The 15537-nt window shown below is 42.8% G+C and overlaps 2 protein-coding genes across 2 annotated transcripts; both read left to right on the top strand.

The window, feature by feature from the left end:
* The first annotated feature begins 732 nt into the window (after positions 1-732).
* LOC121583608 (beta-1,3-galactosyltransferase 1-like) lies at positions 733-2009 on the top strand. Its single transcript, XM_045217112.1, has one exon. It carries the CDS (start codon positions 733-735, stop codon positions 1939-1941), a length of 1209 nt encoding a protein of 402 aa, XP_045073047.1. The 3' UTR covers positions 1942-2009.
* Positions 2010-10935: 8926 nt separating this feature from the next.
* LOC121583456 (beta-1,3-galactosyltransferase 1-like) lies at positions 10936-13472 on the top strand. The gene is made up of 2 exons (XM_045217110.1): positions 10936-11300; positions 12002-13472. Exons 1-2 carry the CDS (start codon positions 11290-11292, stop codon positions 13068-13070), a joined length of 1080 nt encoding a protein of 359 aa, XP_045073045.1. The 5' UTR covers positions 10936-11289; the 3' UTR covers positions 13071-13472.
* The last annotated feature ends 2065 nt before the right edge of the window (positions 13473-15537 follow it).

The raw sequence follows: 15537 nt of genomic DNA, 5'->3' as shown, positions 1-15537 counted from the left end.
ACACAGTTTCTTCTAAGTGGTAAGATCTACACAATGTAATAATTGATGTAGAAGTAATTAAATTCAAATGCTTACAGCACAAATATACAATACCCAACTTTGCTGTTGAATACATAATGCTTACATAAACTAACAGGTTTTGGGATTTCAAAATAGATTGGCAAAATGTCTGATCTATCAATCTACAAGCTGAATACTGTGTTCTTTCTGACTGTAGGATTGTAGAATTGCTTCAAATCATCAGCACTCACTTTACTATGAACAGACTATTTAACTCATCTTCTTAGAGGACTGATTCTGCTGTGTATTGACTATTTTATAAATCTTCTTAGAGGACTGAATCTGCTGTGAATAGACAATTTAATTAATCTTCTTAGAGGACTGACTCTGCTGTGTATAGACTATTTAATACATAGTCTTAGAGGACTGACTCTGCTGTGAATAGACTATTTAATCAATCTCCTTAGAGGACTGACTCTGCTGTGAATAGACAATTTAATCAATCTCCTTAGAGGACTGACTCTGCTGTGAATAGACAATTTAATCAATCTCCTTAGAGGACTGACTCTGCTGTGAATATACTATTTAATCAATCTCCTTAGAGGAGTGACAACCATAACCATACCATAAATCCAAAAGTGACTTGCTATTAAAGACTGCTGAGCTTGTTTTTGGTTAGTTACGATTTACCTTCATTTTCTTTTTTTTCCTAGTGACAAAGATCCTGAGGTAATGGTCACTCGTTGGCGGACGTGCACTAAGTTCTTCCTGGTACTGGTGTTGCTGTGTGTCATATACTATGCCCTTCTGGAACATCCCTACTACCCCAACCATCCCTTCCAGCGTCCCCCTTCCTGGAGGACTCCAGACCCTACAAGGGAAGACGAACTGTCATCCGAGAGCATCAGTCCTACTACTAATGATGAATCAACGTATTATACGGAAGCTGAAACACCAGACAACAAGGACACACCTACAGTATATGTTGAAGCTGAACCACAAGCTGAATTAGAAGATTACCTGGACACAATATCCATTCAGGACTGGCCATCAATAACACTGGCCACTGGACTGGCCGCTCCTGTTCCATATGTGTCCCCAGGACCGTACCATGTAGAATACCCATCAGAGTACCACTTCATCCTGGATGAGCCGGAGAAATGCCAGGAGCAGAACCCCTTCCTGGTTCTGGTGGTGCCAGTGGCGCCCTATAACATGGAGGCTCGTGATGCTGTCCGCAGTACTTGGGGCAGTCAGAACCTGGTTTTCGGCAACAAGGTGCATCTGTTCTTCCTGCTGGGACTTCCCAGTGGAGAGAGGACAGAGCAGCTCCAGGAGAAGGTGCTGCAGGAGAGCAAAGAGCACCAGGATCTGCTGCAGAGCGACTTCATAGACAGCTACAAAAACCTGACCATCAAGACCATGGTGATGATGGAGTGGCTGAGCTCTCGCTGCCCCAACGCCTCCTACGCCATGAAGATCGACTCAGACATGTTCCTCAACGTGCACAACCTGGTTTACATGCTGCTTCTACATTCTCCCAAGCAGAACTACATGACTGGAATGGTGGCAAGTGGCGCTGCAGTTCTTCGGGACCCGAGCTCCAAATGGTACTTTCCTCATGAGGCTTTTCCTGAACCAGTATACCCACCTTATGCTCTGGGCCTTGGCTATGTCTTCACCTTAGACCTCCCCGGGAAGCTGGTGGAGGCGTCCAGGCATGTTAAAGCCATCTACATAGAGGATGTGTATCTGGGACTGTGTATGAGACACCTGGGCATTCGGCCTACTAACCCACCGATTGACAACCTCTTTCAGGGTTATGCTGAGGCCCAGGACCGCTGTCACTACATGGCTGTTATCACAACCATCCTCTACACTCATCAAGAGCTTCTGGACGTATGGAGAGACTTACACCAACCTGGGCCTGTCTGTTATTGAAAACAACACTCTGGGAAAGACAGGTAGCCTCGAGGTTACAATCTCGGAGCTGACAAAATGACAAATCTGTCGCTGTGTCCTTGACCAAGGCACTTAACCCCAATGCTCCATGGGTGCTGGTCAATGGTGTCCCTGGCCGTGACCCCATTCCCTGTGGGTGTCTTGGGGGGAGTTGGGATATGCAAGAAACACATTATCATAAGCACCCCTCATATTATTTCAAGGCCTTTGTGCACACAGTGTGTGTTTTTTCTTACTGACGTTCAGAGTCTAGAACCGAAAACGCAGTCACAGCTCAAACAACATAACCAAGACAAAGTCACAGCTCAAACAACACAACCAAGACAGTCACAGCTCAAGCAACACAACCAAAGAAACAGTCACAGCTGAAACAAAACTACCAGGACAGTCACAGCTCAAACAACACAACCAAGACTAAGTCACAGCTCAAACAACACAACCAAGACTAAGTCACAGCTCAAACAACACAACCAAGACAAAGTCACAGCTCAAACAACACCACCAAAGACACGGTCACAGCTCAAACAACACAACCAAGAAAAAGTCACAGCTCAAACAACACAACCAAAGACACAGTCACAGCTCAAACAACACAACCAAGACAGTCACAGCTCAAACAACACAACCAAAGACACAGTCACAGCTCAAACAACACAACCAAAGACACAGTCACAACTCAAACAACATAACCAAAGACACAGTCACAGCTCAAACAACACAACCAAAGACACAGTCACAACTCAAACAACATAACCAAAGACACAGTCATAGCTCAAACAACACAACCAAAGACACAGTCACAGCTCAAACAACACAACCAAGACAAAGTCACAGCTCAAACAACACAACCAAAGACATGGTCACAGCTCAAACAACACAACCAAGACAAAGTCACAGCTCAAACAACACAACCAAAAACACAGTCACAGCTCAAACAACACAACAAAAGACACAGTCACAGCTCAAACAACACAACCAAGACAGTCACAGCTCAAGCAACACAACCAAAGAAACAGTCACAGCTGAAACAACACTACCAGGACAGTCACAGCTCAAACGACACAACCAAGACAAAGTCACAGCTCAAACAACACAACCAAAGACACAGTCACACCGCAAACAACACAACCAAGACAAAGTCACAGAAAAAACACAACCAAAGACAAAGTCACAGCTCAAACAACACAACCAAGACAAAGTCACAGCTCAAACAACACAACCAAAGACACAGTCACAGCGCAAACAACACAACCAAGACAAATTCACAGCTCAATCAACACAACCAAAGACAAAGTCACAGCTCAAACAACACAACCAAAGACAAAGTCACAGCTCAAACAACACAACCAAAGACAAAGTCACAACTCAAACAACACAACCAATGCACAGTCACAGCTCAAATAACACAACCAAAGACAAAGTCACAGCTCAAACAACACAACCAAGACACAGTCACAGCTCAAACATCACAACCAAAGACAGTCACAGCTCAAACATCACAACCAATGACACAGTCACAGCTCAAACAACACAACCAAAGACACAGTCACAGCTCAAACAACACAACCAAAGACAGTCACAACTCAAACAACACAACCAAGACAGTCACAGCTCAAATATCACAACCAAAGACACAGTCACAGCTCAAACAACACAACCAAAGACACAGTCACAGCTCAAACAACACAACCAAAGACTCAGTCACAGCTCAAACAACACAACCAAAGACTCAGTCACAGCTCAAACAACACAACCAAAGACACAGTCACAGCTCAAACAACACAACCAAAGACTCAGTCACAGCTCAAACAACACAACCAAAGACGACAGTCTCAGAGTTTTGAGGTGACTAAAAGCCACAGACAGGAAGGTGCAGGCAGAGACAAATGCGACTTCCCCTGTCATTGACTGTAAAATGATGTCAGCGTTTGTGAGACTGAGACGCCTGAGACTGAGGATGAGTCCCAAATGACACCCTATATAGTCTCTGGTCAAAAATAGTGCATTATATAGGTGATAAAAAGTAGTGCCCTATATAAGGGATAAAAAGTAGGGCGTTATATAGGGAATAGGGTGCCATTTGAGATGCGGACACTGAGACAACACTACACAAGGATGAGAATGATAAACAACACTGATCATTTGGTTCACAGTAGTTTACAGACAGATCAGGATTGCCCTGTTTGAGAGAATTTCAAGAATGGTGGATGAACTCTGAAATAAAGTATTTTTTTTATACAACTGGATATGAATGATTGTAGATGTAGGCCTACAGCAAATATTAGTCTATGTAGCCTATTTGTTTACCACTGTCAAGAATGGGAAGCAATTTTCGTTTTAATATATTGACTTAGTTTTCATCCTGTATTTGAATATATACGTGGTTTGTTCCCAACATCCATGTGCTCTTTAAGATGTAGGCTAGGTCTCCACACTCCCCTTGGTCAACAGGGCTTGGTTGTTTGCCCAACAGTCCTGTTTCAAGTTCCCTGAACTAAATCCATGAAGACACATTCAGCCAGGCAGTTGCCTAGAAACACAGCCTGGTCTCATAGACTAGACGTAACATAGCACATGTAAAAACGTCACGTTCAAATTAGTACGTTATGTTGTGTTTGGTGTGGTATGGTTACATAGGACAGAAGGTTATGCAAGTCAAAAAACGAAAGGAGGGTGGTTGGTCGGGGTGGATAGGTGTGCGTATAACGTGAACGTCTAGCAACCCAAAGATGATTGGAATTTCATCATGGATTAGCAACTTTTCAACTGTTTACTACTTTTTAGCTACTTTGCAAATATTTAGCATGTTAGCGTACCCTTCCGCTAACCCTAACCTTAACCTTTTAGCTAACCCTTCCCCTAACCATAACCTTAACCCTTTAACCTAACATCTAACCTTAACCCTAACCCCTAACCCTAACCCCTAACCTAGCTAACATTAGCCAGCTAGCTAACATTAGCGTTAGCCACCTAGCCACCTAGCTAACGTTAGCCACAACAAATTGGAATTCGTAACATTTCATAGGTTTTGCAATTTCCAACATATTGTACGTTTTGTAAATTCGTGACATATTGTACTTTTTGAAAAATTCGTAGCATATTACATAAATTGTAACTCGTAACATACGAAATGGACATTACATTTTACATTTCAGTCATTTAGCAGACGCTCTTATCCAGAGCAATTTACAGTTAGTGAGTGCATACATTGTTTTTTTGTGGGGGGGTTTTCCATACTGGCCCCCCGTGGGAATCGAACCCACAACCCTGGCGTTGCAAACGCCATGCTCTACCAACTGAGCTACAACTGAGCTACATCCACAAATGAATACATACCATAAATACATACCATACGAAACGCAACATATCACACTAAATGGAGTGACTCTGATTTATTTACAGAATAATACGAAACGCTTTGATACCAGGGTGAGAAACAAGGTAATGAAGAGAGTCCCAAATAGTCCTTAAACAGTCTGGTCACATGGGGCCTCATTTTAAAACGTAGCATACACATAACATATGACCCAACTGCACCAGTTTTCACGCAAAAGTTGGCATTTATAAAAACTAAAATTGACGTGAGAATGTGCTTATCCTCCTGCCACCTTTAGACCATGCATAGGCATAGTTAATTTACCATTAGTTAGAAGAGCAAAAAATATATATTTATATTTGTTGCAGAATAAACACCTCGCCTTTTCTGACTGTGATGGTTTTATTCTCTATTTCAGTATTTTGCTCAATGCGATCGGATCCGAAGCGGAGTTTAACAGCGGAACAGACGGTTCACGTTTTCCATTGAGGTCTAGGCTACGTCTGAATACTGTAATTTCACATTTCTCGAGTAGACCATATTTCATTTATAAACACAATACATAATACATATATCATAACCATTGCAGAATAAATTCCTCACCTTTTCTGGCCATGAGTTCATATTCCCGAAGTAGCCATGTTCATCTCTCATTTCATTTGGCCTATTAGATTGGCTGTTATAATTTCAAGTTTATTGCTCTATCCGAAAGGGAGCGCGGTTTATAACATACAGTAGAATTTTAACAGGTGAACAGACGGTTGATCTTTTGCATTGAAGTGTGTACGCTACACTGTAAGTAGGCCTACTGTAGTTTTCAATTTTTTCCCCAAGTAGACAAAACAGTATTGAATTCAAACGATATGTTTACAGGTCCACAACAATTTGCAATTGATTTTGTCGGTCAGATACTGCGGTCAGATACTGCGAAAGAAAACATTCTCCCAACCAGTGGTGTAGTGGAGGGTATACACAGGTTCACGCCATATACACACTTATTTTTCAGTGGGCATTGCGTATACTCACTTCTTAATCCCCTGGACTCCCAGTGGACAAACGGATACGTATCAAAGTAGTGTAGTGGAAGTATATGACATATTAATTAATAAGGCTGATGAAACAGATCAGATTGTTTAGCTTAAAATGTTGAGAAACTATTGTACACACGCCGGTAGACCTACAAGCGGTTTCATGGAAAGAGATGGAAATATCTGTTAGAAATGTAGAGGGGGGGTTAAAGATGTAACAACTATCATGGGTTGCTAATATGACTGGGATATTGCCTTTGGCTGCTAGACAATGAAAGTGCTAGACAATGGAGAATGAATATGAGGAAGTCTTTATAAAAAAAGAATTGCATCCAGGTTTCTATGGTGGGATTTTGGCTGTAGGCTACATTGAAGCAAGATAAGACATGCCTCATGATATAAACTAAAACGTCAAGGTTACAAACAATTAAGGAACAGGAAAAATATAGCGATGTTAATGCTAGGCCTAACCGTCTTCTGGTAGATGGAAAGGCTTTCCCAAAAACCTTCTTTATTAAATGTTAACTAGCTACAAAGTAGCCTACCTGGCAGAATGATATCATGATTCTTTGCATCAATCCAGTGGCCATTTATTTAGCAAACTCCATCTCGTGTACAACAGAAACACTGCTAACCAAACAACAGTGCTAGGTGCCTTCACACTTGAATTAAAAAGGGCAGCTACACTCAAAAATCTAAATTTCTTTAAAAAATTTCACAGACCTCAAAAGTGGTCTCCTGATGTGGTTAAAGAATTGTTATGGACTTAGAACACACACTGTTGTTGTATTTCTGTAAAAACAAATAGTCACTTTTTGGGAAAATTTTGAAAACTTGGAATTTCTGACTCAGTTGACTGCCTAATTTATCTGTGTCAATAGTAGGGCGACTGTTAGCCTACTTGCACTGTACATTGTTTCTCATAGAATTGTTCACACAGGGTGCCTTTCCTTAGCTGGGCAGGCCGTTTGGAAATGTTCTGGCAAAATTTTAGTATACCCACTCCTCCAGGCATGACTACACCTCTGCTGCCAACACCTCCAAATAGGCCTACATTTGATCAAGTTCGCCATTGCTATATCCTTTCGATTCTTGGCCTAATTCCAATACTTCCAAAGTATACAGCTGTTTTATTGTCACCATAAAACAGGGGTTGGCAACAAAAACCGGTCAGCGAGGGATTTTCTTTGGCCGCCTGATTTTTTATTTTTTTATTTTATATATATATATATATAATTTCTTTGTTGTTGAAGAAAATAAAAAAGACTCAAAAATCACCAGGAATTCAGCAAAACATTAGTTGAACTTAGGAAATCTGTTCCCAAGTTTTCCCATGAATAAAAAATAGACATATACAGTGGGGAAAAAAAGTATTTAGTCAGCCACCAATTGTGCAAGTTCTCCCACTTAAAAAGATGAGAGAGGCCTGTAATTTTCATCATAGGTACACGTCAACTATGACAGACAAAATGAGAAAAAATAATCCAGAAAATCACATTGTAGGATTTTAATGAATTTATTTGCAAATTATGGTGGAAAATAAGTATTTGGTCAATAACAAAAGTTTCTCAATACTTTGTTATATACCCTTTGTTGGCAATGACACAGGTCAAACGTTTTCTGTAAGTCTTCACAAGGTTTTCACACACTGTTGCTGGCCCAATTTTGGCCCATTCCTCCATGCAGATCTCCTCTAGAGCAGTGATGTTTTGGGGCTGTCGCTGGGCAACACGGACTTTCAACTCCCTCCAAAGATTTTCTATGGGGTTGAGATCTGGAGACTGGCTAGGCCACTCCAGGACCTTGAAATGCTTCTTACGAAGCCACTCCTTCGTTGCCCGGGCGGTGTGTTTGGGATCGTTGTCATGCTGAAAGACCCAGCCACGTTTCATCTTCAATGCCCTTGCTGATGGAAGGAGGTTTTCACTTAAAAATTCACGATACATGGCCCCATTCATTCTTTCCTTTACACGGATCAGTCGTCCTGGTCCCTTTGCAGAAAAACAGCCCCAAAGCATGATGTTTCCACGCCCATGCTTCACAGTAGGTATGGTGTTCTTTGGATGCAACTCAGCATTCTTTGTCCTCCAAACACGACGAGTTGAGTTTTTACCAAAAAGTTCTATTTTGGTTTCATCTGACCATATGACATTCTCCCAATCCTCTTCTGGATCATCCAAATGCACTCTAGCACACTTCAGACGGGCCTGGACATGTACTGGCTTAAGCAGGGGGACACGTCTGGCGCAGCAGGATTTGAGTCCCTGGCGGCGTAGTGTGTTACTGATGGTAGGCTTTGTTACTTTTGTCCCAGCTCTCTGCAGGTCATTCACTAGGTCCCCCTGTGTGGTTCTGGGATTTTTGCTCACCGTTCTTGTGATCATTTTGACCCCCACAAGGTGAGATCTTGCGTGGAGCCTCAGATCGAGGGAGATTATCAGTGGTCTTGTATGTCTTCCATTTCCTAATAATTGCTCCCACAGTTGATTTCTTCAAACCAAGCTGCTTACCTATTGCAGATTCAGTCTTCCCAGCCTGTTGCAGGTCTACAATTTTGTTTCTGGTGTCCTTTGACAGCTCTTTGGTCTTGGCCATAGTGGAGTTTGGAATGTGACTGTTTGAGGTTGTGGACAGGTGTCTTTTATACTGATAACAAGTTCAAACAGGTGCCATTAATACAGGTAACGAGTGGAGGACAGAGGAGCCTCTTAAAGAAGAAGTTACAGGTCTGTGAGAGCCAGAAATCTTGCTTGTTTGTAGGTGACCAAATACTTATTTTCCACCATCATTTGCAAATAAATTCATAAAAAATCCTACAATGTGATTTTCTGGATTTTGTTTTCTAAATTTGTCTGTCATAGTTGACGTGTACCTATGATGAAAATTACAGGCCTCTCTCATCTTTTTTAAGTGGGAGAACTTGCACAATTGGTGGCTGACTAAATACTTTTTTTCCCCACTGTATGACCTTGTATGTAATCAAGGTATGAAATTATTGCTATTTTTAAATATACTTTTTTGTGTGGCTTTTTTGTGGTCAATTTGCAGTGTACAAATTATTATAATCATGTTCCTTAACCCCGACCATCCGCTCGGACAAAAATCGGGCCCATGGTCCCTTATTGAACCCTGAATAGTCTCATCATCATGTTCCTTAGTTTATATCCCCTCCAGAGGAGTCCTGTTGGACTGACACATGAGATGTGTGAAACAAGAATGCTTTGCCCGAAGCAAAACTGGATCATACATTCACTGACTTACCTGTAAAGTGACACCACTTTTTGTTGTCTGTGTGTCTGTGTGTGTCTGTGTGTGTGTGTGTGTGTGTGTCTGTGTGTGTGTGTGTGTGTGTGTGTGTGTGTCTGTGTGTGTGTCTGTGTGTCTGTGTGTGTGTGTGTGTGTGTGTGTGTGTGTGTGTGTGTGTGTGTGTGTGGTCTGTGTGTGTCTGTGTGTGTCTGTGTGTGTGTGTGTGTGTGTGTGTGTGTGTGTGTGTGTGTGTGTGTGTGTGTGTGTGTGTGTGTGTGTGTGTGTGTGTGTGAAAGAGCGAGATAGAGACATACAGGAAGAGGTTGGCATTCTATCCCGTACACACATCCAAATAATAAAACACTACATTCACTGCCTCTGCCAGACTGTGGCCTGTGCTGAGGGATGACGGAGAGTTACATGAGCCTTTATCACCCAGCTGAGCCAACCTGATGATATCCTGAAAGGTGGAAGCATAGCTCAATCATTAACTAGACAGGACAGGTGTAATGTAGACAGATGATTCGTTTTCACTTCTGGTTTACACACAGACGGTATAGACTGGACAGTCAGGAAGAAAGAAAGAAAGAAAACCACAAACACAGGTACGTAATGATATGTAAAACAGACTTGTCTGGGGAGTAAAGGGGAGGGTAGAGGTGAGAGTTTGAATCTCTCTCCACTAACAAGAGGGGCGTGACCAGTACGGGGTCACATGGGTCACTTGGTGAGGGTTTTGTTACTACGCTGATAAATGACAATATCTATCCTGACCTTTGACACCAAGGACATGTGTGTGTGTGACCGGCTCTTCTGAAATAGTAGTGGAGCTACATAATGTGGTAAACTATTGTAGACTCTCGGGGAGGGTACCGGGTTTAGAGATCAAATCTACCGTTACTGGAAAAATACAGGGGCCATTCACTGGAACTGTCAAACAACATTATGCCTTAGGCAAAAGAGCAACGTTTTTTTTTTCTCTCACGTTTATGGCAACTGCTCTTCAGTGAAGAACATCTAAAGCCTAAACCCAAATGGTATTCGTGTCTACTCTACTAAATGCCAGGATGTTTAGACGTGGACTTTCAAGCATTTTAGTACCCAATTAGGAAATGAGAAAGTACCATAGAACATAAAGTATAGATAATACATAGAAATAGAGTGTATAGATTACGGAAAAAGATACTGTCTTATACTGCTGTACATGGGGGTTGATAGGTGTCTGTAGGTTAATTATTGTCTGCTTTAGAATCAAGATAAAGGTTCCTTGTTTTACCCAGTATAAGTTACTATCCAGAATTTTTCAGGCGCAATCTTTTCCGTTATAGAGTTATGGCTTAACCACTCCTCTTTAAACTCTTACACAATGGGAGCTCCGTCTCCGTAGGACATAGTAGCGGCGAGCAGTAAGGGAAATGATCAAAGCGTACACACCTTCCCTGGATTGTTTGTCAAGGACTAACATGTCTTCTCTCAACAAAAAAACAAAAAACACCTTTAGGGAAGCGTTCTGTCTCAATTATCGTTTTGGAAACTAACTGCCGCGTAAAAAGCCTGTGTTTTTTGACGACGTTAACCGTAGGCACACATTCCTTCTCACGCAGTCACCTTCCTCAACCAACTCCCACGTCACATGGGACCTTGTCAGCCAGTGGTAATGTTATGTCCCTTAGAAGGAAAAGGCTGTGTGGACACTCGACACCTGCAGACTGACATTTCATTTCAGAATTGGTTCAAATGAGGTTAAGGTAAGGTTCAGTTTTATATTGTGGTTAGTCGTTTTGCATGTCAGGAGTGTTCCCCATTGCCTCTCCCACCTCTGAAGCCTGAAGCAGGTGAACAGGTGACTTAGTTTTTGGCTCTAAGAACGTGACCGTGTGGCTCTGCCAAAGCAGGTCTCTGACCTTGAGGAACATACATTTGAGCAGCATATGGGACAAACAAACTGGTTCTTCAATGTTGGTTTAGTGGCAAAGTATTTAAAAAAGTACTACAGCCAATGTGTTGGACGACTTCTAACAGATTTTGTACTTACAATAACAAACAAAAAAGTATGATTGCTAATATTTCTGAAATCATAATGTAAACATCTTCATGACAGAAGTTAAAATATACTATAGCCCAGCACCCGCTTGAGCTCTTTCTTTCTCGCTCTCTCAGACACACACGGGTGATAGGTGGTTTGTAAATGGGGGGGGGGGGCGGGACTTCTCTTCTAAACATCGAACATTCAAATAAAATCTAGTGCATTATGTTGATTGGTTGTATACAGTATGATGAAATGAACATAGCAAATATGTGAAATAAAAACATCTTATATCATACTAGCTATAAAATATATTCACTTCCATTGTGAATTTAAACCAATGTAAAGGAGTGGCGAATCAATCAGAGAAACAGTGGCCAGATACTGACAGTAAGCTGTGTTTTTCTCAACCTTGTGTTTCAGCGGTACTGATGATAGCCAGCAGGGGGCAGAGAGAACGCAGCCAAAAAAGAGACGCTGGTGTCGCCCCAGCTGCCTTGGCCTGTTTCTGTTCCTGGTCGTGATGATGATTGTGGTCTCCCTGGAAATCGACCTCAAAGAACTGTCATCTATCTGGAGCTACACCTGGTGGAGGGAAAACCGGACCTCACCTTCAACAACCAATCTAGCAGCAAACATGTCAGTTGCGATTCAGGAGAAATACCATGTAGAATACCCACATGAGTACTCCTTCATCATGGATGAGCAGGTGAAATGCCGGGAGCAGAACCCCTTCCTGGTTCTGGTGGTGCCAGTGGCGCCCTATAACAGGGAGGCTCGTGACGCTGTCCGCAGTACTTGGGGCAGTGAGAGGCAGGTACTGGGAAAAGAGGTGCGTCTGTTCTTCCTGCTGGGACTGCCCAGTGGAGAGGGGACAGAGCAGCTCCAGGAGAAGGTGCTGCAGGAGAGCAAAGAGCACCAGGATCTGCTGCAGAGCGACTTCATAGACAGCTACAAAAACCTGACCATCAAGACCATGATGACGATGGAGTGGCTGAGCTCTCGCTGCCCCAACGCCTCCTACGCCATGAAGATCGACTCAGACATGTTCCTCAACGTGCACAACCTGGTTTACATGCTGCTTCTACATTCTCCCAAGCAGAACTACATGACTGGACAAGTGGCAATTGGTGCAGCGGTTCTTCGGGACCCGAGCTCCAAATGGTACCTTCCTCATGAGGCTTTTCCTGAACCAGTATACCCACCTTATGCTCTGGGCCTGGGCTATGTCTTCACCTTAGACCTCCCCAGGAAGCTGGTGGAGGCGTCCAGGCACGTTAAAGCCATCTACATAGAGGATGTGTATCTGGGACTGTGTATGAGACACCTGGGCATCAGGCCTGCTAACCCCCCCAGTTGGAGACTTTTTCTGGGGTACACAGGTGCCCAGAATCGCTGTTACTACAGCTCTGTCATCACGACCATCCTCTCGACTCCTCAACAGCTACTGGACATATGGAAAGACTTGAAGAAACTTGGGCCTGCCTGTTGAAACATCACAGGCTGGTTTCCCGGACCCAGATTAAGACTATTCCCAGAATAAACAAGCACTTTCAATGGAGATTCTGTGTCTCGGAAATCTCTTTTCCAAACATTCTCACAGAAATAAACAGATAGCACTGCACCTTATCCATACATGTATAGAGACAGTGGGTATCATGTGTATTCACCCCCCTTTGGATTTCTTCACATTGTGTCGTGTTACAAAGTAAAAAATGGTCCTTTATTGTCAACGATCTACACAAAATACCCTGTAATGTCCAAATCTCAAAAATATTTGAAAATTTCTTAAATATTAATGAAAATTTAAACACCAACATACCTTGATTAGATAAGTCTTCACCTGCCAGATTCAATACATGTTAGAATCACATTTGGCAGTGATTACAGCTGTGAGGCTTCTTGGGTAAATCTCTAAGAGCTTTGCACACCTGGATTGTGCCCATTATTATTTTCATAATTCTTCAAGCTCTGTCAAGGGGTTGGGGGTCATGGCTAGACAGCAATTTTCTAAAGAAAAACGTATCTGTGAAAATCGAGACCAGCATAAAACAGAGATAAAGACAAAGATAACTTAGACCAGGATAACTTAGGGCACCTAGCGAGAATAGGCAATATGGAAGACAAAATGACCGGCGCAAACCCAAACCCATCCACTAAATTCGACGCCTGAGGTGTCCATCATTATAGCAGGCCCTACCGTTAAAAACAGGGAGAGGATGCGATGGAGAGAGCGACGGTACTTCTGACGGAGGGGATCCAGTGTGACCCGATGCCTTTGGTAGTAGCTGTGGAGTGGATGCGGGGGCCAGGGGCCAGGGGGGTCCCTCGCTATGATCAAGCTGGAACTGCGCTCTGTCCAGGAGAAAGTGGAAGTCCTTCGGCAGAAACAACAAAAAGTGACTTCACAGATCTGAACTTCAGAACTCTGGGAAATCCCGACCCGGGTAGAACTTCTACGTCACTGGGAATGGGCGAGTGATGGATGCAACAGCCTTCACCTGGTCCTGATGCTGGTAGCAGGGGGCCGGGAGTCACGGAGGATGGATAGCGCAGAAGACTGAGACTCACCTGCCCAGCCATTAAGTGCTGACCAGTTTACCGTTAATGGTTGGACTGCTTTGAACTGTGAGCTAAGACAATTTGATTGTTACTTTCACTGAATCCTGACATTGTATCCCTGAATGACACATCTAACAGTTCCGCATTCAATTGAAATGGACGGGTACACTTGGTTTGGACATAAGAGGAAAACGCATGTAAGAGCACCTAAAGGATCTGGTGGAGTTAGAAACAAGATACTTGAGTCCTATAAAGTAATTGTGACTGACAAATCAGTGGATGGCATAACGGGACTGAGATTTCAGCATCGCGTATTGGAATATCGGGATTTTAAGACCCCTTGAAGTAAAAAAAAAATATATTAAAAACTTATTTGATGAAAACGTTTTTTCTGGCATTGCTGCTATTAGCCCATACAAAAGCATTGAATAACAGATTCACCACATGGAACAAGAGATAGTCCCTGATAGATTAATTATTAATGACTAATTATTACACCCTGAAACTGTGTATAATGTGTTAGAAATGTGTGAGTGTAGGACCAGTAAAGGCTATGGCATTGAGCCACTATTTAGCAATGTGAGTAAGAGTTAGGCCAGACAACAAAGACAACTGAGAAACTAAGATAAAGAGGCCTCCCAATTTAGGGAGGGGAGAAACTGTTATGAAAACATGGTGCAGAATATTGTGAGAACGGCGACAACAAAGGCAACTGAGAAACTAAGATAAAGAGGCTTCCCAATTTAGGGAGGGGAGAATAGGGGCTTTAACTGTAACAATGGAGGGCACTTCGCCAAAGAATGTGAGGCCCTGTGTCACGCCCTGGCTCGGGGGACACTGTTATGTTGAGCCAGGGTGTGTAGATCTATGTATTATATTTCTGTGTTGGCCAGAGTGGTTCCCAATCAGAGGCAACGAGTGTCAGCTGTGGCTGGTTGTCTCTTATTGGGAGCCATACTTATAGAGGCTGTTTTCCCACATTAGTTGTGAGATCTTGTTTCTAGTTGGTTTGTGTTAGACCGTGAACTGTCACGTTATCGTTTGTTTATTTTGTCGTATAATCGCTAAATAAAGAGTATGTTTGCCTGCAACGCTGCGCCTTGGTCCTCATCTGTTCCCGACGAGCGTGACACCCTGTGTAAATACTGTGACAAGATAGGCCATAACTTTTCCCGCTGCAAACATAAAGGAGAGGGCAAGAAGGGAAACCGGGGAGAGAAAAGAGAGAAAAGAGAGAAGAGAGAGAGAGAGAAGTCCATCCCCCAGCTTTGAGCGTGAGGAAGAGGAAGATAAGGCGTGACTAGTCCTTGAGGGAGAAATAGTAGACTCTAGTGGGGGGAAGACTAAGGAACCCTTTGATCCAAATTGTGAGGTGTTTGAATTGGCTACTATTGACT

This window comes from Coregonus clupeaformis, unplaced genomic scaffold (genome assembly GCF_020615455.1).
Source record: "Coregonus clupeaformis isolate EN_2021a unplaced genomic scaffold, ASM2061545v1 scaf0920, whole genome shotgun sequence".
Classification (NCBI taxonomy): Eukaryota; Metazoa; Chordata; class Actinopteri; order Salmoniformes; family Salmonidae; genus Coregonus; species Coregonus clupeaformis.
The sequence above is the reverse complement of the archived record's forward strand: the minus strand, read 5'-3'. Positions and strand labels throughout refer to the sequence as shown.

Excerpts from the sequence above, each read along its gene's own strand:
- LOC121583608 (XM_045217112.1), top strand. The coding sequence starts at position 733 with ATGGTCACTCGTTGGCGGACGTGCACTAAGTTCTTCCTGGTACTGGTG.